The 22023-nt window shown below is 40.0% G+C and overlaps 3 protein-coding genes and 1 pseudogene across 3 annotated transcripts in view; 1 reads left to right on the forward strand and 3 right to left on the reverse strand.

Annotated features, from left to right (window-relative positions):
• Positions 1 to 10885, forward strand: part of LOC146464163 (kinesin-like protein KIF25) — a 14271-nt gene extending 3386 nt beyond the window's left edge. Inside the window, exons 4-15 of the mRNA XM_085130091.1 lie at positions 172 to 301; positions 868 to 971; positions 1603 to 1880; positions 2480 to 2629; positions 4033 to 4144; positions 5609 to 5664; positions 6282 to 6575; positions 6948 to 7084; positions 7794 to 7848; positions 8392 to 8492; positions 9248 to 9412; positions 9838 to 10885. Of these exons, the coding sequence (XP_084986217.1) occupies positions 172 to 301; positions 868 to 971; positions 1603 to 1880; positions 2480 to 2629; positions 4033 to 4144; positions 5609 to 5664; positions 6282 to 6575; positions 6948 to 7084; positions 7794 to 7848; positions 8392 to 8492; positions 9248 to 9412; positions 9838 to 9947 (1692 nt within the window). The 3' untranslated portion in view covers positions 9948 to 10885. The remainder of the gene's footprint in view (positions 1 to 171; positions 302 to 867; positions 972 to 1602; positions 1881 to 2479; positions 2630 to 4032; positions 4145 to 5608; positions 5665 to 6281; positions 6576 to 6947; positions 7085 to 7793; positions 7849 to 8391; positions 8493 to 9247; positions 9413 to 9837) is intronic.
• A 476-nt stretch (positions 10886 to 11361) lies between these two features.
• LOC146464164 (carbohydrate sulfotransferase 11-like) lies at positions 11362 to 13673 on the reverse strand. Its single transcript, XM_085130120.1, has 2 exons — positions 13477 to 13673; positions 11362 to 12593 (listed from the first exon to the last, which is right to left on the reverse strand). Exons 1-2 carry the CDS (start codon positions 13598 to 13600, stop codon positions 11749 to 11751), a joined length of 969 nt encoding a protein of 322 aa, XP_084986246.1. The 5' UTR covers positions 13601 to 13673; the 3' UTR covers positions 11362 to 11748.
• Positions 13674 to 15470: 1797 nt separating this feature from the next.
• On the reverse strand, positions 15471 to 16300 carry LOC146464165 (carbohydrate sulfotransferase 11-like; annotated as a pseudogene).
• Positions 16301 to 19001: 2701 nt separating this feature from the next.
• On the reverse strand, positions 19002 to 21012 carry LOC146464166 (carbohydrate sulfotransferase 11-like). The gene is made up of 2 exons (XM_085130137.1): positions 20766 to 21012; positions 19002 to 19852 (listed from the first exon to the last, which is right to left on the reverse strand). Exons 1-2 carry the CDS (start codon positions 20875 to 20877, stop codon positions 19002 to 19004), a joined length of 963 nt encoding a protein of 320 aa, XP_084986263.1. The 5' UTR covers positions 20878 to 21012.
• Between the last annotated feature and the right edge of the window lie 1011 nt (positions 21013 to 22023).

Genomic DNA, 22023 nt, shown 5'->3' on the forward strand with positions numbered 1-22023 from the left:
AACACTTGGAAAAGGCTAGTACAAACTGATCACACAACAAAATTGGAAGTAACCCAGTTGTTATATATCACGATGTAGGTCCATAGGTTTGACAGTGTAACTGTACTAAATCAATTTTTTGTAGAGTTAGGTTTCATTGCAATAGTTGTAATATTGAATAAATTGTTTCAGGAACTTAAGCTGGAGATGCATGATCTAAAGAAAAAGATGAAAGCCCTCCCTGAGCTGCTGTCTCAAGAGATGGACAAGACAACAAAACTCACCGATCAGTTTGGCTCCATGAAAATGTCCAACATGGAAGGTGCATAACTTTTGTCAATATTTTTTCAATTCTTTGATTACTGTCATCCCCACTATGTAGCTGCAGAAAAAAATATCCATATCCCTCCCCCAACCCCAACCCCCACAGAAAGGATTGGAAATTTAAGATGGGAGGTAATTTGTCCAAAAATGCACGCTAATGAGATGCATAAACTGTAGGATAGACATCACAAAGTGTCCCCTACCCTAAATTCTCACTAAAACAAATAATTCTGTCAAACATGAAGTCATATGAAAACGACAAAAAGGTCTGTCTTATATAAAGTACCCAAAATCAGGGTTTGGTGCATTTCTGGACATAAGTGTAAGATGGAGGGGGGGGGGGGGGGGAATTGGGGGACAATTAGGAAGGAGAGGGGCTAAAAAGATTGAGTAGAGGTTCAAAGTAATAACTTCAAGCTAATTTGGATTTTCAGTGGGTAGCAACGTTCTTTGAGTGAATCCCTTTCATGGGGAAGGTATGGATTTACATTGTAAGTTTAACTGTACACATATGTCTGGTACTGTACAGACTTTGATGTAATGTACGACTTGTACGTGTTTTAGGGCTTCAATCCAAGCTCCTTAAGACAGAAATGGAGATGGTTGAATTCCGACAGAGATACATAAAAGAAAAGTCAAGGAGAATGACCCTACACAACACTCTTGTGGTTAGTATCTAATAACGCGAAGCTTTTTAAATTAATAATTGAAGAGTATTTTTTGTAAATGATTACGTGCTGAACAGAGTTAAGCAAATCAAAAAAAGAAACCTCTGTCAGTGCCCCAGTACTCGTGGGTAAGAAAAAACGACTTTGTTGTAATCATGATTACATCTTCCACCGATTTCTTCTTATAAGTAATGGCGCAAGGGAAGGTAACCATTTGCCATTAAGAGCAAATGTCTTACTGCAACAGTATTCTTCACTGAATAGCCGACTCAGCCAACCTTTTTAGAAAAAAAAATTATACTATTTAAAAACAGTAACGTTTACTTTAATAATCACTGTATTGTCATTCAAAAGGCCACTCTGAGCAAACTGTCGGATAAAAGGTCATAAAATTTTTAAAACAGCATGGTTTACATGATATCTTTGCTTACGGTATTTTTATTATTTTTTATATTTTATGGTATACTTTTGAAAGGGTCAAAGCCATCATTGCATGAAAAAGATGAAAAAGAGAAACTTTATCTAATGTTGTATTTATTTATTTATTTATTTATTTATTTATTTATTTATTTATTTATTTATTTATTTATTTATTTATTTATTTTTATTTAGTGCTCCTGTTTCTTTGTAGGAAATCCGCGGGAACATCCGGGTTCACTGCCGACTGCGTCCATCCATAGGCCGCCTGGATGCGCCTGGAGACGAGGAATCGCTTGGCATGGCAGGTACGCCTTCCGAAAAAGTCGTGGAACTTTTGGATGAGGAGAAGATTCTGGTCAAACCTTCCAAGCCAGTTGGAGGACAGATGCAAAAGAAAGAGTTTGAATTTGAGAGAGTCTATGGCCCTGACACTGATCAACAGTCGCTGTTTGACGATGTGGCGCCTCTTTTGACTTCTCTCTTAGATGGGTGAGTTCAGTGTTGGGTAAATGGCTAGCAAGTCATCGGCTATCCCCGTGTGGCGGACTGCCAAGTTACTTATTATGTCAGTAAATCTGTTGTAGTTTTGAGGTCGGTAAGATTTATATACCTCAGGTAAAGCCAATGACCAAGACAATGGATTTAAAACCGATGCAGATTGATCATCAAGGCGGGCGCTGTAAGCTCCAATTTCTGGAGAAGGAAGTAACTGTGGATATTGTTACTACTCCCACGCGTGCGTCGTGTCTCCTCGCGGCAGGCGCCGTGATTTTTACTTGGGTTTGTGTGTTACATGTTAGAGAAATAATAGACTGCTTGTAGTCTAACAACTCTACACTGCTCGCCTGCAAATTGTAGAAGGCGGGTCACAGTTAACCTGCTTGGGTTTCTCGTCCGTGGACTCATTTTACGACTCACTAGACGAATCAGGAGGGAAAAATGAGGCTACTCATAGTCGAGAATGTTTACCCTCTAAAACAAGTGAATTTAACGCCTTGTACTGTCTTACTCATTCTTCATCTTCTAGAGTTGACTAAACCGTGGAGGAGTCATATTATTCTTGGAAATTCTGATTATTTTATCAACAGGTATAACGTGTGTATCATGGCGTACGGACAGACGGGATCTGGTAAGACTCACACCATGCTTGGAAGTCACGAGTTGGATATGGAGATAGACTCCGAGTCACTGAATAAAGACGAGGGGATCATCCCAAGATCAGCCAAGGAACTGTTCAGGTAACTTGTTTTCAAAGAGCAACTAGTTCCCCAAGTTTAACAACAAAGTAAATACAATGCGTTCCGGTTGACGCGCGCAGTTCAATCGGCGATACATTCATGCGCGCTTTTACGGAATAGAATTAGGCGATATTCTATAGACCTTTCTTCATAAATGTTAAAGGTAAAGTCGCACAAGAGCCTAACTGGCCCACACGGCCGGAGCTTAGCCCGGTTTCTGTAGCATGAAGCAACTAGGAGTATTGCTACTCCCCCCTGGATGGGATGCTTGTCCATCGCAGGGTTACCCCCAGCAGTATGTCGCCGGTACTCATTTATACACCTGGACAAAGAGAGACAATGTGGAGCAAAGTTTCTTGTCTAAGGAAACAACACAGCAATGAAGAGACCAACCAGGCCTCGAACCAACGACCCTCAGATCCTCCGACCGTCTGATCGAAAGTCCGACGCGCTAACCACTACACCACCGCGCCTCCTTCTTCATTAATGGCGGCCGATATATTATTCTTTTCAATATATGTTAATTAGCCCTACTAACCTCTTTTAGAGTAAAAGTCCTATTGAATTTTGCACATCTAGCGAGGCTAGTAAGGCTAATTTTTATTAATTAAAATAAAATAATAATTTATCGGCTGCCATTTATGAGAAAGGTCTATAGACCTGTATGTTTACGACTAGAAAACTAGAAGGCGTTGTCGGGCAACGATTATCTCGGGAATTGTCATAATTAGTACTGGGACTGTTTAAATTAAGACTCGTTTAACTTGCGAGCAGGCGTTATTTTTGTTTAACTTGCGGACCTGACCTTACCTGAGCACCAGATCCACTAATAACTCCGGATATAACTTTATTTTCAATCAGAAAATGTAATAAGACATCCTTTCTGTTCAAAGATCGTTCTTTAATAGGACTAGTAGAATATAGAATGCTCTAGCCGCAGATCTTAGACTATCTGTTGCTTGTTTTTTTTTTTTTTTTTTTTTTCGTTCTTTTAAAGTTATCCTTTACCGTTACTATAAGCAGGCGTTGCTTCTTACAACCCTGATTATCCTCGCTCGTTTAAATCAATATGCTTGACCTGTTACGAGGACCATAATTTAGGGGGGAACATTACTTGTTGTTTTTAGACAATTGTAGTTTTCCTTTCATTTTAGTGTTCTTTGTTCTGGGCCTGCAGTAATTGGTGTTTGCTGTTACGGTGTCCCCGCCTGTACTTATGCGTATCTTAAAAAAAAAAAAAAACATTTGGAGTGTTTTCCTAGAGATTTAATAAACTGAGCCTAATTTGCTTGTGTTAGATGTGCATTGCTGTCACGCAGATTCATGATTTTAAAAACACATTGCAACGTTGTCCCAATCCTAAGTGTTATGCAAAACTTGTTTCCCTGTTGATTTTTTTCCAGGCTTATTACCGAGCGGGAGAATGCCGAGGAAAGTTACTCTCTGGAAATGTCTGTATGCGAGATTTACAATAATGAAGTTCGGGACCTGCTTGCTGGAAAGAATGCCTCAAGGGTCAGTACTTTTCGCGAGTGTTAGCTATCCGGCAGAAAACAACCAGAAGGGATTGAAGGTTGATAATTGTGATATCAGACTCAGTAAATGAACCCTTCTGCTTTACATCGCTTTATTAATGTCAATGTAATTAGCGCAGAGCACTAATTGGGGACATCCACCAAATCAGGACGAGAACCAACAACAAACTCAACCCGCTTCATATGACGCCGAGTCCGGGAGTCGAAACCGAGCCACATCGGTAGGTGGCAAGTGTTCTAGCCACTGCGCCATCCCTGCTCACCATAACGATTGCATGCAACCCATTCACATATTAATAGCACAAGAAATTGCACCCCTTTCACGCATCTTACAGATTAGCCAAAGACGGTCATTCGTTGTTGTACGGCAGAACTGTTAATTAATACTCCAGCTTCTGCTACCCTTGGTTATGCTTGGATTAAAGTGCTAACATTTGGTTGACGGTCAATTTTGCCACCCTTCAGGATCCAGGATATTAACATGTTTAACTTTTTACGAGCTTGCGTACTACGAGAATGAAATATATACGTAGATCTTTTCATATCTGATATGCCGTGCATTTTTAACATGGTTTTGTCCACGTGTTCGGTAAAGGATAGTTTTGTCTAGCCTCACTTAGCTTATCACGACAGCGTTTTTCATGATATTTCAGATTCTTCGTTCATTGTTCATAGTCACGCGCTATGACATTGGCAAACATCTGAATTTGGACCCATCCGGAGTCATTACCACGTGCATTTTTCATTCTCGGTTTGGTCTCTATCATATCGCTGTTGTGTTAAGTTTCCTCCGCAGTCAGATCAGCCTTGCAGTTATTTCACTTATTTATGAAATAGACACTCATTTCAGGGGGAGCCTCCACGTATATCCCACGATATGAAATACCCCGACCCCCTCTCCGGGGAATTTTTTGTTACGCGCACTTGAAGATGGCGGCCGGATACTATAAATCATACTACTTCTTTTCTACAATTTTAAGTTAGAAAAAGATGACACCAAGAAGAGTCGAGCCCGTGCTATCGGATTCCCAAACGGGAACCTTGCCACTAGGCCAACGACTGGCTACCAGATTCCCTATTTTTTTTTTTTTTAATTTTTTTTTTTTTTTTGGCTAGATATCCTAACCCCAAATATAATGGCTAACCGCAAGCTACCTAAGCTAAATTAAGCTAACCGGAGAGCTCTTCAGGCTAACGGTAGTACTAGTTAGGCTAACCGAAGAGCTATTTAGGCTAACCGGAGTGTTATTTTGGTTTTTAGTTACCGGTCTGTCATAGTAAGTATTCGCCATCTCCAAGGGGGCGTAAAAAAATTGTCCTCCCCGGGTCCTTAAAATCAAATTCAGTAAACCTCTTTAGCAGATTAAGGAGTGTGACTTCATCCAAATGGACGTAAAGAAGCGTAAGTTCCTCAAAACTGTTTCCCATTTCTTTCACTCCACAGCTGGATATCGTCACCAGTAGCGAGGGAGCTACTGAGATCCCATCTCTCGTGACAAGGTATTTCTGAGATAATCATATCCACAAACAGTCATGTGAATGCCACAGGTGCTGAAACACTTATGAGTAACACAATTTCCCTGACTTGCGGGACAAGCGATCCCAGAGACTGCGTTCCTTTTGGTCAGCCTAAAACGCGCGCGGGCACTGAGAAACGAGATTGGCAATGGCATGGGTTTTTCTGTGCGCGAAAAGCCTTTTCTCTTCTTCAGAGCGGGAAAGTTTCCTTGAGCCAAATTAAAGGCGATCAACAGGCAAAATTCCTTTTCGGACTTCGAATGTCCTTTATCATCGCTTTCTGTTTCACTTCATCACAAGTTAGGATTGCATGCGCGGATAATCGATCGTGTGCATGTCCCTAGTTCACGTATCGTCGTCCGTAGTCAACAGATATCCTGCGATATACCTAAATGACAAAATAATCGTCGTTTCCAGTTTAGTTTTTTTCTGCATTAAAACTTTGCTTTATTATCACTGTGTTGAATAATAAGACAATTATCCTGCTATCAGGCGGAGTATCAGGCGACATTCCGCGTGATTTCGAAGGATAAGTTAAGTGCACCTAAAGCCGTGCTTATTTTAAAATTCTGACTTTTTGTGTAACTCAATTTATACAGAGCTGTAACCACGGTACAAGAGGTCATGGCGCTCGTCTACTACGGCATGACACGACGTCACGAAGACGCCACAATGGTGCATGCGCACTCGAGTCGCTCGCATCTGATTGTGCAGTTAACGATTTACACTATCACTAATAATTCAAAACAAAGTACGTCAAGTGATGCCGCACCCTCGCCTCCAGGCACTCCAACCAGATCACGGCGAACGCTACCAACGCCTTCTGCTGGGCACAACAGTAGATCCCAGTCTCCCGCGCCTAAGAGTAAAGCAGCGACCGCAAGGCGTTCAAGGTAAAGGCGGTTCATTGTGCGTTTAACCCTTCTGTCTTTAGCTCTTTAAGAAGCCTTTTTTAATCTTTAGTTGGTTCGTTATCACAATTTCAGAAAATACGCTCTTTACCAAATGCCGTTTTTTGTTTCTAACAAATGCTATGTGCGGAGCTTTTATTAACAAGATGACTTGTCGACAAGTCGAGCTCGGGCAATTTTTTTCGCGGGGAGCAAAATCAAACAATTAAACGAAAAGGAGAAGTACCGACCTCTGGTCGAAAGAAAGGAAGTCAGAATCACTTGACGGAGATGTATGAAAATTTGTCTCTTTGCTCCCATGTATCAGTGTTGTAACATCCTGTGTGTTAAGATGCCTTCAACGTCTCTCTCCAGGTCTCCAGCGCCCGGTACTGCCGCTGCTCGGTCCAGGTCTCCTTCACCGACCCGGACCAATGGTTCCTCTACCAATGGCAAACAGAGTGTGAAAACGAAACTACAGCTTGTCGATTTAGCCGGAAGTGAATGTGTCGGTAAGAACGAGGTTAAGTCGTTGCCTTTGTCTTGTACATAGCTGGCGAACAAGCTCCGCCCCTCCTCCTCCTTCCCCAAGAGCTTGCTTGCAGGCTGCTTCGTACACCGTATAAAGTAAATTGGTAGCGTAGGATATTAGAGATTCCTCACCACTGCACGTAGGTAGTATTGGGTTTTGTGTCCAGGTGACGTGATCTTATACAACCCCCTCGCATTCACCGTTGTTCTTGGTAATGAGAGGTGAGATCATTCAAGGACAGTTCGACGGTTCAACTGAAAAGCGCGTTGACCCTTTTTTATTATTTTTTATTTGGTACGACAAAGATTCCCTTAAAAGGTTACCTGCATGCATTTAAACATAACAGGGTTCTGTAGGGGAAGGGAAGCTGGGGGTATTTTAACCATCCTAGATGAAGTTATTCTCCCCCCCCCCCCTCCCCCCTTTCCATGGGAATACCTTTTTTGTTTCGATTGACCGACACCCCTTCCCACCCCAGGAAAAAATACCGGGGTTACACTTTTTCTTTTAATGGAGTCTTCTTCTGTGATCAGTGACGATTGAATCTATGACAAGCGAGAAATCAGTCCTTTGTTTTAAAAATGATCCATCACCCGCGTTGAAACCAATTTTCGTCGCCCATCCTCTCTCAGTCAAATCCAACCTAAAAAATGTAGTTACTCAGTACTCATGTTCTGTTTGCGTCCAAGGAATGTCTGGGGTTACTGGCGCGGCGTTAAGAGAAACTTCACATATTAACAAAAGGTAACACTTTTTCTCTTGTGGTTGTAACTTCGCTCAAGGCAACCTTCTCGAATCCCGGAATTGTGTTCGTTATGTCTGGGTATATTTTGAATTGAGATGATGCATGTTAACGTCAACCGCCGGGAAAGGTCGACCTAGGATTTCAGTTAAATTCTTATGAGGTATTTTCTAATAAATAGATTGGAGTTTTAAAGAAAAATCTCCCCCCACCTCCACCCCATCTTACTAGAAAAACGATTTAAAAGACCAAGGAACTGTATTTTAACGCATTTCTACTTTCAGGTAATATATGTTCTAGTTTTGCTTTTTTATTTTTTTTTTCGTTGTTGTTGTTAGTCTGAAATGTCAGCCGCCTCCTCCCCTAACGCTGTGGGTTAGGGGTAGGAGACGGCTGACATTTCAGACTATGTTGTTGTTGTTGTTGTTATTGTTGTTGTTGTTGTTTTATTTTTTTATTTGTACTTGTTTGTTTGCCTTTCGTTTGTGTTGTACCTTTCTGTATCTCATTTGTATTATGCTCCATTCTTCGTTGTCTGTTTTCAGTCTGAGCGCCCTGGCTGATGTATTGGGAGCATTATCAGAACAGCGTTCGCACATACCTTATCGTAACACCAGACTCACTCACATGTTGTCGGACACGATTGGTAGGTTTTGGCATGTTCAGTGTTTTAAGGATGATATGTTATCTTTCAATTTTTGTTAGTCTCCTTGTTGCAGTCATTTTGGAAAATCGCTTGCGAAGTAGTTGTTTACTGAAACGCGACGCAGACAAATTCCAAAAGGAACTATGTTCGGTCAAATTATGCACGATTCTTCGTAGCTGTTATGTTCGTATTTATGACTGAAGGTGTCTTCCCCCCTCCCCGCTCCGCTTTCCAAGGAAGCCAGGACCTGGAAGCAAGTCTAAAATACCAATGTCTTCACTGATAAAATGTTAACATTTTTTGTTGTAAAATGGCGTGACGGTCGTAATTAAGTATTATCCTTGATTGATTTGATTTGACTTTCTTTGATCTAATTATTGTAGTAATATATCAAACACCAGAAGGTGTGTTTCATCAGATATCCAAACATTGAGAAGTAGGTTGAGAGAACGAGGCGAGGCCGACTTCGAGGTATTTGGATATCTGATGGCTTCTCAAATGATCAATAACTCTTGGAGAAATTAAAGGCAAAAGATAGCAATTTTTATGGTAAGTAGGAACACATATGCAAACCACGGTCACAGTAGTGATTTTCTTTGTTTTTTCTTGACAAATTATTAATGAGTATGAGAAGTACCTGTAAAAAAGGCTTGGTGTAGCTGAGTACACATTTAAATTACGGAAGTATGCTAACTCTAGTGACAAACCATTCTTATCAGTTACCAACAACAAGTCCATTTTTTTATTAACTTCAGGCGGTGATGCAAAGCTTCTTGTTATGCTCTGCGTTTCTCCTGCCCAGCGGTTCATCACGGAAACTCTCCAGTGTTTAGGCTTTGGGTCACGTGCTCGTCAGGTGGCTCGTGGTCAAACAAAGAAGCGGAGGCCTACCTCATTTGTTCCAAACAACCTCACAATAGGTTTGTATTTTATTACCCTGAGAAGGAAGACGTTTCATTCACCGCTATGTTCCCTAGCGAACTAATTATTCAGTTATTCCATTCCGTTTGCTCTATTTGTTTGACCAAATGGCAACTTAGTCTTACCTCTTTCTCGGAGACTCAGAGGTAGATAGCGGGGAAGAGGAAAAAGTCGAAACGGGGAGTGGGGGGGAGGGGGGATTCTTACTTTTCCTCGCTATTTTTCTTCGTTAATTTTTTTTCCAACCGTTTTGACTTGAAGATAGCAAAGAGTCGGGAATTTAGAGTAGTTTTAATACGGTATGAATACAAAATAACGTTTACTTGATGTTTATCCCTTTTAAGACTGTTCTTTTCATCGTTTACTTTTTCTTGTTTCAAACAAAATCGTGTAATCCAATAACTAACGACTTTTACTTTTTCAGACCTCGGTCAGGTTGGACAATCTTTAAGGGGCAATGGGAATAATCTGTCGCCAAGGATCTTGGATCTCCGCGGTGGAGGACGTCGGAAGTCGAACTTTAACTTTGATTAATTAGCCAGTATTTTGTAAAATGATTAGTCCAGCGTTGACTGACTTAGTCAAACATCAAAATGCGTTGAATGGACCGGTGAATTGTTTGGATTGCACATTTGCTGATTCATCGCGGTAGAAAACTCGTCAGGGTATCCTGAGTTTCGTTTAAACCAAGCTAGTACCCAGGCCTTCTTCCATGCCTCGGTATCCGAGAAAAGCGTGGTACGGAGACTCGTTCAACGTGACGTTACTCGCTGACGTCACCACAAGAAACGCTCAGGCACTAGGCTGGCTTGCCACCGACATTGAAGGAGTTTCATACAGTCATCCAATCCGCTATTTTTAATTAGCGTAACCGAATTAATTACTATTATGCAAACCCAAAGTAAAACAGCACTAGAACGCTAGCAGTTTTAATCTCCGGCTCTTCACAGAGTAGGTTTTGTTAGGGAAAGATTATTGTGGTAGGCAAACTCTTCATGTCCGTAGTAACACCTAAGACTAATCTCTACACTACGAAAATTGCAGTCAGACAGTCAGTGTTTTATCAAACAACATATACGGTGCTCTATTTCATGGAGGTTATACGTGAAATCAATTTTCCATACAAAGACGTTATACAGTTCAGACTTTCTTGAGTTTTAGGCAGGAGGGAAAGAAAATAAATTTTCATGACGAAATGATTGATAAGATTAGATTTTACCACGAACACACTCAACGTTTAAGTGCACTCGTGTATTTGACGAGAGAATATGATTAAGGCAGACTTTTTCCTCAGATTAATGAAAGCGACATTCATCCAAAACATAAATATTCACTACTCTTTTGTTAAGATATATAGTTTTCAATGTTATTTTTTATGTAGATATTAGTTGTATAAAACTTAGTTAATATATTATCCACCGAAAAATAAGACGGTGTTTAATCATGGTAAATAAAATCAAGATATTTGTCCAGCGGTCAAGTCCTATTGATTTGTTTCAATTGTTTTAAACGTTTTGAACCCATCCCCTTTTATACCCAAAAACACTTCTCACTCGCCTGCATTTAAGACATGCGCGTTCGTTTGCACTTTCCATTGGCATTTTTGGTATGCGTGTTAAGAAGGGTGCCTACTTTTGTTACTGCGCATACGTTCTGCGCATCTAGAGATATTTGGGTTTCCTATGGGTGGTGCTTACAAATACAGGGATATTTTTGCGCGGTTTAAAACTATGCGGAGAAAGTAGAACAGAGCAAGTGCTCTTGGTATCCAAAATGAAAATTGGGGGTAACCACGCATTTTTCAGCTTCAATTTGGAAAAACAATTAACCGCCATACATTGCTTTGTATTTTACGGCTTTTTAGAATAATTGTAGCTTAATTATCTCCGAAAAATGCATGGCTACCCCCAATTTTCTGTTTGGATTCCAATGGTCCTTGCTAAGGTCTGCTTTTCCCGTAGAGTCATAAATCGCGCCAAAATACTTCGGTATTAGTAAGCACCGTCCTTAAGCCTTACGTTTCACTATCTTCTAAAAAAGGGACTTTTTATAAACTTTGCAGTTTTTGTTGTTTAGTTTAATTTTGTTTTGTTTTTGTTTTGCTCATTTGTTAGTGATTTCCTTTTTTCTTCAGGAGATTGGACTTCGACCAGTCTCAGTAATTTCCCCGCGGATTTTCGAGCAAGACAGAGACTGCACACAGTCTATCACGAAATCGAATTTTCATCATAAAAAAAAAAACGAAAAGAATAGGAAAATGTTATTATAATTCATTTATAATTTAGAAAAAAACGCCCACAATTTGCTATTAGCGTGGCTTGCATATATAATAGGTTTATCCCAACTGTTTTTGAACCACTTCCTGTGCAAGGGTCTTGTTCTGCAAGAGATCTTTCAAAGGACCAGGAAAATCGTATCCAAACAGCTTGAAATCTAACTCAAAGATTTTACCCAGTCTAGATATTTCGTCCTTCGTAAGCTGAGAATAATATTCCAACATGTACGGTTGTGATTTCGATGGATGGTAATCTGGAAAGGTGACGTAATCATCCACACCGATTATCCTCAAAAGCTGCGGTGCTTCCTCAGCCAAATTCTCAAAGTGTCCAATAAAATCGTACTTCACTTCACAGGGACAAATCTGTTCGTAGGAACGCCAGTGTTGGTTAGTTTCCAGTGTTGTTTTGTTGTTTCGCAAAAGATCATCTCTTACGAACTTCGCGAACGTGATTTTCGACGTGCCTTTTTTTGATTCTTCGACGTTCTTTATTTCTGGACGAAACATTTTTCTGAAATAAACATATTTTTGCTGGTCCTTATAAGTCGCCGCCAATCTCTCAAAAGGTTCACGGACAAACATGGCTTTATAATAAGTGTCTAGAATTTCTTTTCTCTCATCAGCACTGTAGTCTTTGAGCCACTTGAAAAGACGTTTGTTGTGAGGGTTAGACTCAAGTACTTTTCCCGGATTCTTCGCAGTGTAAAGGGTACGTTTCCAAGTTGTGCAAGAGACTTTGGGGATGAAACAAAAGACAAATTTTAACTTCTCTATTACAATAAAGCGCGTGAAGTCGGCCTCTTTGATGAAGGAAGGATTGGCTGGCTTCTTTAAACACTGCTCTCTTAGCAACTGCTGTCTTTCCAGCATTTGTGGTCTAAGCGAAGACTGAAACACGCCTTCTGCAAAGAATACAAAAAATACTATCCTTCAGTAACAGCACAAGGATCCATTACCGTCCTCACACAGTCTCAAAACGCGGCCATTATGACTCGTTTGAATCAGAGCTTCCAGACTTCCGCGCGAGTCCCGTGGATCAACATCGTCGACAGAGAAATTTCGGAAATAGTTTAGGGCTTCTTCCTACTTAGTATGAACTTTACTCAAAAGCCATAAAGAAGAGAGAAGAGAAAGTAGTAAAAAAAAAAGAGAAGTTTAAATAACCAAAACAATATCCACTCGGCAAGACAACAAGAAGAATATAGACACGCGGTGAATTGGTCTTTTTCATTCTGAGCTTGAACCCCATCCCTACTCGTTATGTTACGCGAAAATTACTGTTTATTTGAACACACAGTGGCTCCGGTCAGATAATGTGGATAACACGTTCTAAATGCTATTTTCCCGATCGTTGTGGTTGTGTAAAGTGCCTATTGTCCTTAGCATTGCATGAGGGCGTCATAATTTTCATTCCAGAATTAGCAATTGAAAGTTTTACTCGTAACATCCTCAGTTGAAAGTCGCGATCAAATCTATTTATTTACCACCGGGAAGTTAATCTAGTCGCAGCGATGAGGGAAAACTCAAGTTAACGGGACAGGAAATACTTTTAAAACCAAGCCAAATTTGATGGTCCTGACTCATAATGCTAATAATAAGAACGTAATAATAAATCGGTCGAAACCCCTTCGTTGACACCTCTTAATCGTGGAGAATTTTATTGGTCCTGACTTAACATTGTTTCCGAAATTTCGTGATTTAAAATAAGGTAACAAAGACATAGTTTGTTGTCCAAGCTATTGTCGTACAAACATGCAGTTGGTTATAATATAATAACCACATTACCTTGTGAAGCCTGTTTATGGTTTGAAATAATCCACAAGCCAAGACACGCAAACACCACCACACATATGAAGCAATTCTTGTAGTACCTCACTGAGTACCTATTTACGAGCCAATGTTCAGCCATTGCAACTCAATTGCGCGGATTCCAAAACGGAATGTTTCCCCTTTCTGAAAGTGTGAAGCCTTTGTCGCTTAAATCTAATATGTACATCGGATTTACAATGAATAAAGCTCTCCATAAAGTGCAAACTGGAAGACTATAGGTTTCCAAGGAGATTTAAGCTGTTCCTCTTTCTATCTTCTTATGGGTGTATGCTAATTTGTTCGTATTATTAGGTTTTCAACACGTGCCTGTCAATAGCCTCACAGAACGAGAATCTTATACGTCTTTTAGCCCTTTTTCACAGTAAGTTACAAATTTTTATATAAGCCAGTTAACAAAAACCATTGGCACTGCCCGATAGAGCACCTTGAAATTAGTAGGAGGGTTAAGTTTGAGGTTTTGGTTTTTTTAAATAGTGATGATGTAGTTCCTTGAAGTATTTTGGTTCCATCATTTACATAAGAAAGCTCTCATCTTGTACTTCTTTTAATGACTTTCTTTGTCTGTTAAAAAAAAACTTGGTGGGAGGTGAATCAGAGAAACACTCACTCGGCACGGATAGTGCAACCATCATGAAACACTCGTTGGTGCTGGGACATGGAGTAAGAATCTTGAAAATTCATACAGGATACGAGGTTTCGCTCGGGTTTCGTGTTTCTTTAGAGTTCTCGATGGGAAGGAAAATAACATAGCCTCAAATACGCTATTTGGATTCCACGCAATAAATTTAAATTACCCTGGCAATCAGTGTTTCACATCTGAGTCAAAGCTTTATTCGCTTCATTCTCTGGCACAGTCCAATATACACAAATTGATAGGTTGCCTTGCTCAGTGATATGTTATCCTCCAATTTTGAGTAGTGGCCTTGTTGCAGTTATTTTCAAAACTTGCCTGCGTAGCAGTTGTTGCAGTTGCAAGCATATTCCAAAACGGACTATGTGCCATCCATTCTCGACTCCAGAGCTCTTCCCTTTTGCGCATGACTGATGGCGGGAGCTCTTGGCGTATGACGTAGTCAAAGCCGAGCGGCTCTGGGATCGAGAAGAGTGCAATCAAATTATACTCGATTGTACGCAGTTTTTATGCTCGTATTTATGCCTGAAGGTGTCTATCAAAGTCCACCTCCACTCCCCCCCCCCCCCCTCTACCTTTCCAAGGTAACAGGACCTGGAGCAACTGTAAAGTACCAACGTCAGCTAACGTCTTCACTGATAAAATGTTAACAATTTCTTGAAAAATGGCGTCGTCATCAAGGATTATCCTTGATTGATTTGATATGACTTTCTTTGATCTAATTATTTGAGCTCCTGTAAAAAAAAAAAAAAAAAAAAAAACGAAGAGGCTTAGCATAGCTGAGTACAATTCCACTATATATAACGCACTTACATTTCAATTACAGCAGTATGCTAACTCTAGCGACAAACCATTCTTATCAGTTACCAACAACAAGTCCATTTTCTTTTAACTTCAGGCGGTGATGCAAAGCTTCTTGTTATGCTCTGCGTTTCTCCTGCCCAGTGTTTCATCACGGAAACTCTCCAGTGTTTAGGCTTTGGGTCACGTGCTCGGGGTCAAACCAAGAAGAGGAGGCCTACCTCATTTGTTCCAAACAACCTTACATAGGTTTGTATTTTATTACCCTAAAAAAGGAAGACGTTTCCTTCACCGCTATGTTCTCTAACGAAATAAATCAGTCTTTTAATTTTGTTTGCTCTATTTGTTTGACCAAATGGTGAATTAGTCTTTCGTCGTTCTCGGAGACCCAGGAAGGGGGGGGGGGGGGGGGGATTGTTAATTTTCTACGCTTTTTTCCTTCGTTAATTTTTTCCCAACCGTTTCGACTTAGAAAAAACCGCCCACAATTTGGTAGTAGTGTGCCTTATATACAAGTTCATTCCAACTGTTTTCGAACCACTTCCTCTGCAAGGGTCTTGTTTTTCAAGAGATCTTTCAAAGGACCAGGAAAATCGTATCCAAACAGCTTGAAATTTAACTCAAAAATTTTACCCAGTCTAGATATTTCGTCCTTCGTGATCTGAGAATAATATTCCATCATGTACGGTTGTGATTTCGATGGATGGTAATCTGGAAAGGTGACGTTATCATCCACACCGATTATCCTCAAAAGCTGCGGTGCTTCTTCAGCCAAATTCTCAAAGTGTCCAATAAAATCGTACTTCACTTCACACGGACAAATCTGTTCGTAGGAACGCCAGTGTTGGTTAGTTTCCAATGTTGTTTTGTTGTTTCGCAAAGATCATCACTTACGAACTTCGCGAACGTGATTTTTGAGGCATCTTTTTTAAATTCTTTGACGTTCTTTATATCTGGATGAAACATTTTTCTAAAATAAAAATATTTTTGCTGGTCCCTATAAGCCGCCGCCAATCTCTCAAAAGGTTCACGAACAAACATGGCTTTATAAAAAGTGTCTAGAATTTCTTTTCTCTCATCAGGACTGTAGTCTTTGAGCCACTTGAAAAGACGTTTGTTGTGAGGGTTAGACTCAAGTACTTTTCCTGGATTCTTCGCAGTGTAAAGGGTACGTTTCCAAGTTGTGCAAGAGACTTTAGGAATGAAACAAAAGACAAATTTTAACTTGTCTATTACAATAAAGCGCGTGAAGTCGGCCTCTTCAATGAAGGAAGGATTGGCTAGCTTCATTGAACACTGCTCTCCTAGCAACTGCTGTCTTTCCAGCATTTGTGGTCTATACGAAGACAGAAACAAGCCTTCTGCAAAGAAAACAAAAAATGCTATTCTTTAGTAACAGCACAAGGATTACTCACCGTCCTCACACAGTCTCAAAACGCGGCCATTATGACTCATTTGAATCAGAGCTTTGAGACTTCTGCGCGAGTCCGGGATCAACATGGTCAACAGAGAAATTTCGGAAATAGTTTAGGGCTTCTTTCTACCTAGTATGAACTTTACGCAAAAGGCATGGAGAAGAGCAAGGAGAAAGTAGTAAAAAAAAACAACACACACACAAAAGATTGGATAACCAAAACAATGTCCTCTCGGCAAGAAAACAAGAAGAATATGGACACGCGGTGAATTGTTCTTTTTCATTCTGAGCTTGAACCCGGCCCATCCCTACTCATTATGTTACGAGAAAATTACTGTTTATCTGAACACACAGTGGCTCCAGTCTGATAATGTGGATAACACGTTCTAAATCCTATTTTCCCGATCGTTGTGGTTGCGTAAAGTTCCTATTGTCCTTAGCGTTGCATGAGGGCGTCATAGTTTTGATTCTCGAATTAGCAATTAAAAGTTTTACTCGACACATCCTCAGTTGAAAGTCGCGGTCAAATCTATTTATTTTCCACTGGGAAGTTAATCTAGTTGCAGCAATGAGGGAAAACTCACGTACAAGTCGTGTGACACTGAGTTAACGGAAAATTAAATGCTTTTGAAACCCAGGCCAAATTTGATGATGCTGACTAATAATGACAATAATTGGAAGGTAATAATAAATTGGTCGACACTTCTTCATTGTCACCTCTCAATTGTGGAGAATTTTTTTAGTCCCGACATAAACATTGTTTCCGAAATGTCGCGATTTAAAATAAGGTAACAAAGACATAGCTTGTGATCGTAGCTATTTTCGTAAAAACATACATTACCTTGTGGAGCCTGTTTATGGTTTGAAATAATCCACAAGCCAAGACACGGAAACACCACCACACATATGAAGCAATTCTTGTAGTATCTATTTACGAGCCAATTTTCAGCCATTGTTACTGAATTGCCGCGCGTATTCCCCAACGGAATGTTTCCCCTTTCTGAAAGTGTGAAGCCTTTGCCGCTTAAATCTAATATGCACATCGACTTTAGTATGAATAAAGCTCTCCATAGGGTGTAAACTGGAAGACTATAGATTTCCAAGGAGATTAAAGCTGTTCCTCTATGTATCTACTTATGGGTGCATGCTAATTTTTCGTATTGTTAGGTTTTCAACACGTGCCTGTCGACAACCTCACGGATCGAGTATCTTATACGTCTTTTAGTCCTTTATCAGACTAAGTTAAAAAAAATTATGTAAGCCAGGTAACAAACACATTGGCACTGCCTGAAAGAGCACCTTGAAATTAGTAGAAGAGCTAAGTTTGAGGGTCTTGACTTTTCAAATAGTGATGATGTAGTTCCTTGAATTCAGGAATCTTAATTTGCAGCTGTTTATAAAATCGGGCAACACTTTCCCTGTTTCATACAAACGCCTGTAAAATTTCACACTTAACGAAACTATATCTTCGCTATAAAAACCATTTAAATGAACGCTACTAAGCACTTCTTTCCAGTGTTACTGTATGTTAATCAGGGGAGCTAAGCAACTCGTACGGAACTTTTGAATCATAATCTTTGGATGGAATTTATCATTCTTACCGGCCCCGGAAAACTGCCAAACTGGTGCTTTACTAAAGCACTATTTCATTTCATTTCATTTCATTTCATTGGGAGCACTTCGAGTATGACGTCGTTATTAAGGATTATGCTAGATTGCTTTGATATGACTTTCTTTGATCTAATTATTTGAGTTCCTGTAAACAAAAAAAGAGGCTGAGTATAGCTGAGTGCAATCCCACTATATACAACGCACTTACATTTAAATTACGGAAGTATGCTAAGTCTAGTGACAAACCATTCTTGTCAGTTACCAACAACAAGTCCATTTTTTTGTTAACTTCAGGCGGTGATGCAAAGCTTCTTGTTATGCTCTGCGTTTCTCCTGCCCAGCGGTGCATTACGGAAACTCTCCAGCGTTTAGGCTTTTGGTCATGTGCTCGTCAAATGGCTCATGGTCAAACCAAGAAGCGGAGGCCTAAATCATTTGTTCGAAACAACCTCAAAATAGGTTTGTATTTTATTATCCTGAGAAGGAAGACGTTTCCTTCACCGCTATGTTGCCTGGCGAAATAAATCAGTTATTCATTTTCGTTTGCTCTATTTGTTTGACCAAATGGTGAATTAGTCTTACGTCGTTCGCGGGGACCCAGGGGTAGATAGGAGGGAAGAGGAAAAAGTCAAAACGGGCAAGGAAAGGGGGAAGGGGGGAGAGATTCTTAATTTTTTCTTCCTTATTTTCCCGAACGGTTTCGACTTAGAAATAAACACCCACAATTTTCTAGTAATGCCGCCTTATATAAAAGTTCATTCCAACTGTTTTCGAGCCACTTCTTCTGCAAGGGTCTTGTTCTTCAAGAGATCTTTCAAAGGACCAGGAAAATCGTATCCAAACAGCTTGAAATCTAACTCAAAGATTTTACCCAGTCTACATATTTCGTCCTTCGTAAGCTGAGAATAATATTCCAACATGTACGGTTGTGATTTCGATGGATGGTAATCTGGAAAGGTAACGTAATCATCCACACCGATTATCCTCAAAAGCTGCGGTGCTTCCTCAGCCTTATATAAAAGTTCATTCCAACTGTTTTCGAGCCACTTCTTCTGCAAGGGTCTTGTTCTTCAAGAGATCTTTCAAAGGACCAGGAAAATCGTATCCAAACAGCTTGAAATCTAACTCAAAGATTTTACCCAGTCTACATATTTCGTCCTTCGTAAGCTGAGAATAATATTCCAACATGTACGGTTGTGATTTCGATGGATGGTAATCTGGAAAGGTGACGTAATCATCCACACCGATTATCCTCAAAAGCTGCGGTGCTTCTTCAGCCAAATTCTCAAAGTGTCCAATAAAATCGTACTTCACTTCACATGGACAAATCTGTTCGTAGGAACGCCAGTGTTGGTTAGTTTCCAATGTTGTTTTGTTGTTTCGCAAAAGATCATCTCTTACGAACTTCGCGAACGTGATTTTCGGGGCGCATTTTTTTAATTTTTTAACGTTCTTTATCTCTGGGTGAAACATTTCTCTGAAATAAAACTTTGTATGCTGGTCCCTATAACTCGCCGCCAATCTCTCAAAAGGTTCACGGACGAACATGGCTTTATAATAAGTATCTAGAATTTCTTTTCTCTCATCAGCACTGTAGTCTTTGAGCCACTTGAAAAGACGTTTGCTGTGAGGGTTAGACTCATGATCAAGTACTTTTCCCGGATTCTTCGCAGTGTAAAGGGTACGTTTCCAAGTTGCACAAGAGACTTTAGGAATGAAACAAAAAACAAATTTTAATTTCTCTATTACAATAAAGCGCGTGAAGTCGGCCTCTTCGACGAAGGAAGGATTGGCTGGCTTCTTTAAACACTGATCTCTTAACAACTGCTGTCTTTCCAGCATTTGTGGTCTAAACGAAGACGGAAACACGCCTTCTGCAAAAAATACAAAAAATACTATCCTTCAGTAACAGCACAAGGATCCCTCACCGGCCTAGCTCACATTCTCAAAATGTGGCCATTATGACTCATTTGAATCAAAGCTTCCGCGCGAGTCCTGGATCAACATCGTCGACCGAAAAATTTCGGATACAGTTGAGAGTAGGAACTTAACGAAAAAGTCATGTAGAAAAGCAAGGAGAAAGTAGTAAAAACAAACCAGAACAATGAATAACCAAAACAATGTCCTCTCGGCAAGACAACAAGAAGAATATGGAGACTCGGAGAATTGCTCTTTTTAATTCTGAGCTGGAACCCCATCCCTACTCATTATGTTACGGGAAAATTACTGTTAATTTGAGCCACACAGTGGTTCCGGTCTGATGATGTGGATAAGTCAGTTCTAAATGCTATTTTTCCCAAGCGTTGTGGTTGCGTAAAGTCCCTATTGTCCTTAGCGTTGCATGAGGGCGTCATAATTTTCATTCCCGAATTAGCAATTAAAAGTTTTACTCGTAACATCCTCGGTTAAAAGTCGTGATCAAATATATTTATTTACCACTGGGAAGTTAGTCTAGTCGCAGCGATGAGGGAAAACTCAAGTTCCTGCCGTATGACACTGAGTTAAAGGGACAAGCCTATGAATGCTTTAAAACCCAAGCGAAATTCGATGATCCTGATTAATAATGCTAATCGATAGTAACAGTTATAACAAGTCGGTCGAAACCGCTTTATTGTCACCTCTTGTTGAGGAGAATTTTCTAAGTCCCGATATAAACACTGTTTCCGAAATTTCGCGATTTAAAATAAGGTAACAAAGACATAGTTTGTTGGCCTAGCTATTTTCGTACAAATCATGATTGAGTTTGTTCAAGAGACTGAAGACATTATAATATAATAACCACATCACCTTTTGTATCCTGTTCATGGCTTAAAATAATCCACAAGCCAAGACACGCAAACACCACCACACATATGAAGCAATTCTTGTAGTACCTATTTACGAGCCAATTTTCCGCCATTGCCACTCAATTGCGCGGATTTCCAAACGAAAGGGTTTCCCCTTCTGAAAGTGTGAAGCCTTTGTCGCTTAAATCTAATATCAGTACATCGGACTTACAATGAATAAAGCTCTCGATAGGGTGCAAACTGGAAGACTATAGGTTTCCAAGGAGATTAAAGCTGTTCCTCTATCTATCTATCGACTTATGGTTGTATGCTAATTTGTTCGTATTATTAGGTTTTCAACACGTGCCTGTCGACAACCTCACGGATCGAGTATCTTATAGTCTTATAGTCCTTTATCAACTGTAGCTTTAAATTTTTACGTAAGCCAGGTAACAAACACCATTGGTACTGCCTGAAAGAGCACCTTGAAATTAGTAGAAGAGCTACGTTTGAGAGTCTTGTCTTTTGAAACAGTGGTGATGTAGTTTCTTGAGTTCAGGAATCTTAATTTGCAGACGATCGTATGAAAGCGGGAAACAGTTTCCCTGTTTCATACAAACGCCTGTAAAATTTCAGACTTAACGAAACTATATCTTCGCTTTAAAAACCATTCAAGTGAACTTAAGCAGTTCCTTCCAATGTTACTGAATGTTAATCAGGGGTGCTGTGCAACTCGTACCGAACTTTCGAATCGTAATCTTTGGATGGAATTCACCGTTCTTACTGGCCCGGAAAACTACCGAAATGGTACTTTACTCTAGCACTATTTCATTTCATTTCAAATCACATGAAGTATTTTTTTTTATCATTTAAATAAGAATCCTCTTCACTTGTATTTCTCTTGATGACTTTCTTTGTTTTGCTGATAAAAAGAAAAGTTGGTGGGAGGTGACTCAGAGAAACACTCACTCGGCACGGAAGGTGCGACCATTCAAAACACGCGTTGGTGCTTGGACATGGAGTAAATTAAAAATCTTGAAAATTCACATAGGATACGAGATTTCCCTCGGGTTTCGTGTTTCTTTAGAGTTGTCGATAGGAAGGAATATAACATGGCCTCAAATGCGCTATTTGGATTCCACGCAATAAATTTAAATTACCCTGGCAATCAGTATTTCACATCAGTCAAAGCTTTATTCACTTCATTCTCTGGCACAGTCTAATATACAATAATTGGTAGGCTGCCCTGCTCACTGTCTTGAGGATGATATCTTATCCTC

Source organism: Pavona decussata, unplaced genomic scaffold (assembly GCF_977016875.1).
Source record: "Pavona decussata unplaced genomic scaffold, jaPavDecu1.1 SCAFFOLD_168, whole genome shotgun sequence".
NCBI classification, from domain to species: domain Eukaryota; kingdom Metazoa; phylum Cnidaria; class Anthozoa; order Scleractinia; family Agariciidae; genus Pavona; species Pavona decussata.

Coding starts and splice junctions, on each gene's coding strand:
- LOC146464164 (XM_085130120.1), bottom strand. CDS start 13,600: ATGGCTGAACATTGGCTCGTAAATAGGTACTCAGTGAGGTACTACAAG. Junction 12,594..13,476: donor CCATAAACAGGCTTCACAAG/GTAATGTGGTTA, acceptor TATTCTTTGCAG/AAGGCGTGTTTCAGTCTTCG.
- LOC146464166 (XM_085130137.1), bottom strand. CDS start 20,877: ATGGCGGAAAATTGGCTCGTAAATAGGTACTACAAGAATTGCTTCATA. Junction 19,853..20,765: donor CCATGAACAGGATACAAAAG/GTGATGTGGTTA, acceptor TATTTTTTGCAG/AAGGCGTGTTTCCGTCTTCG.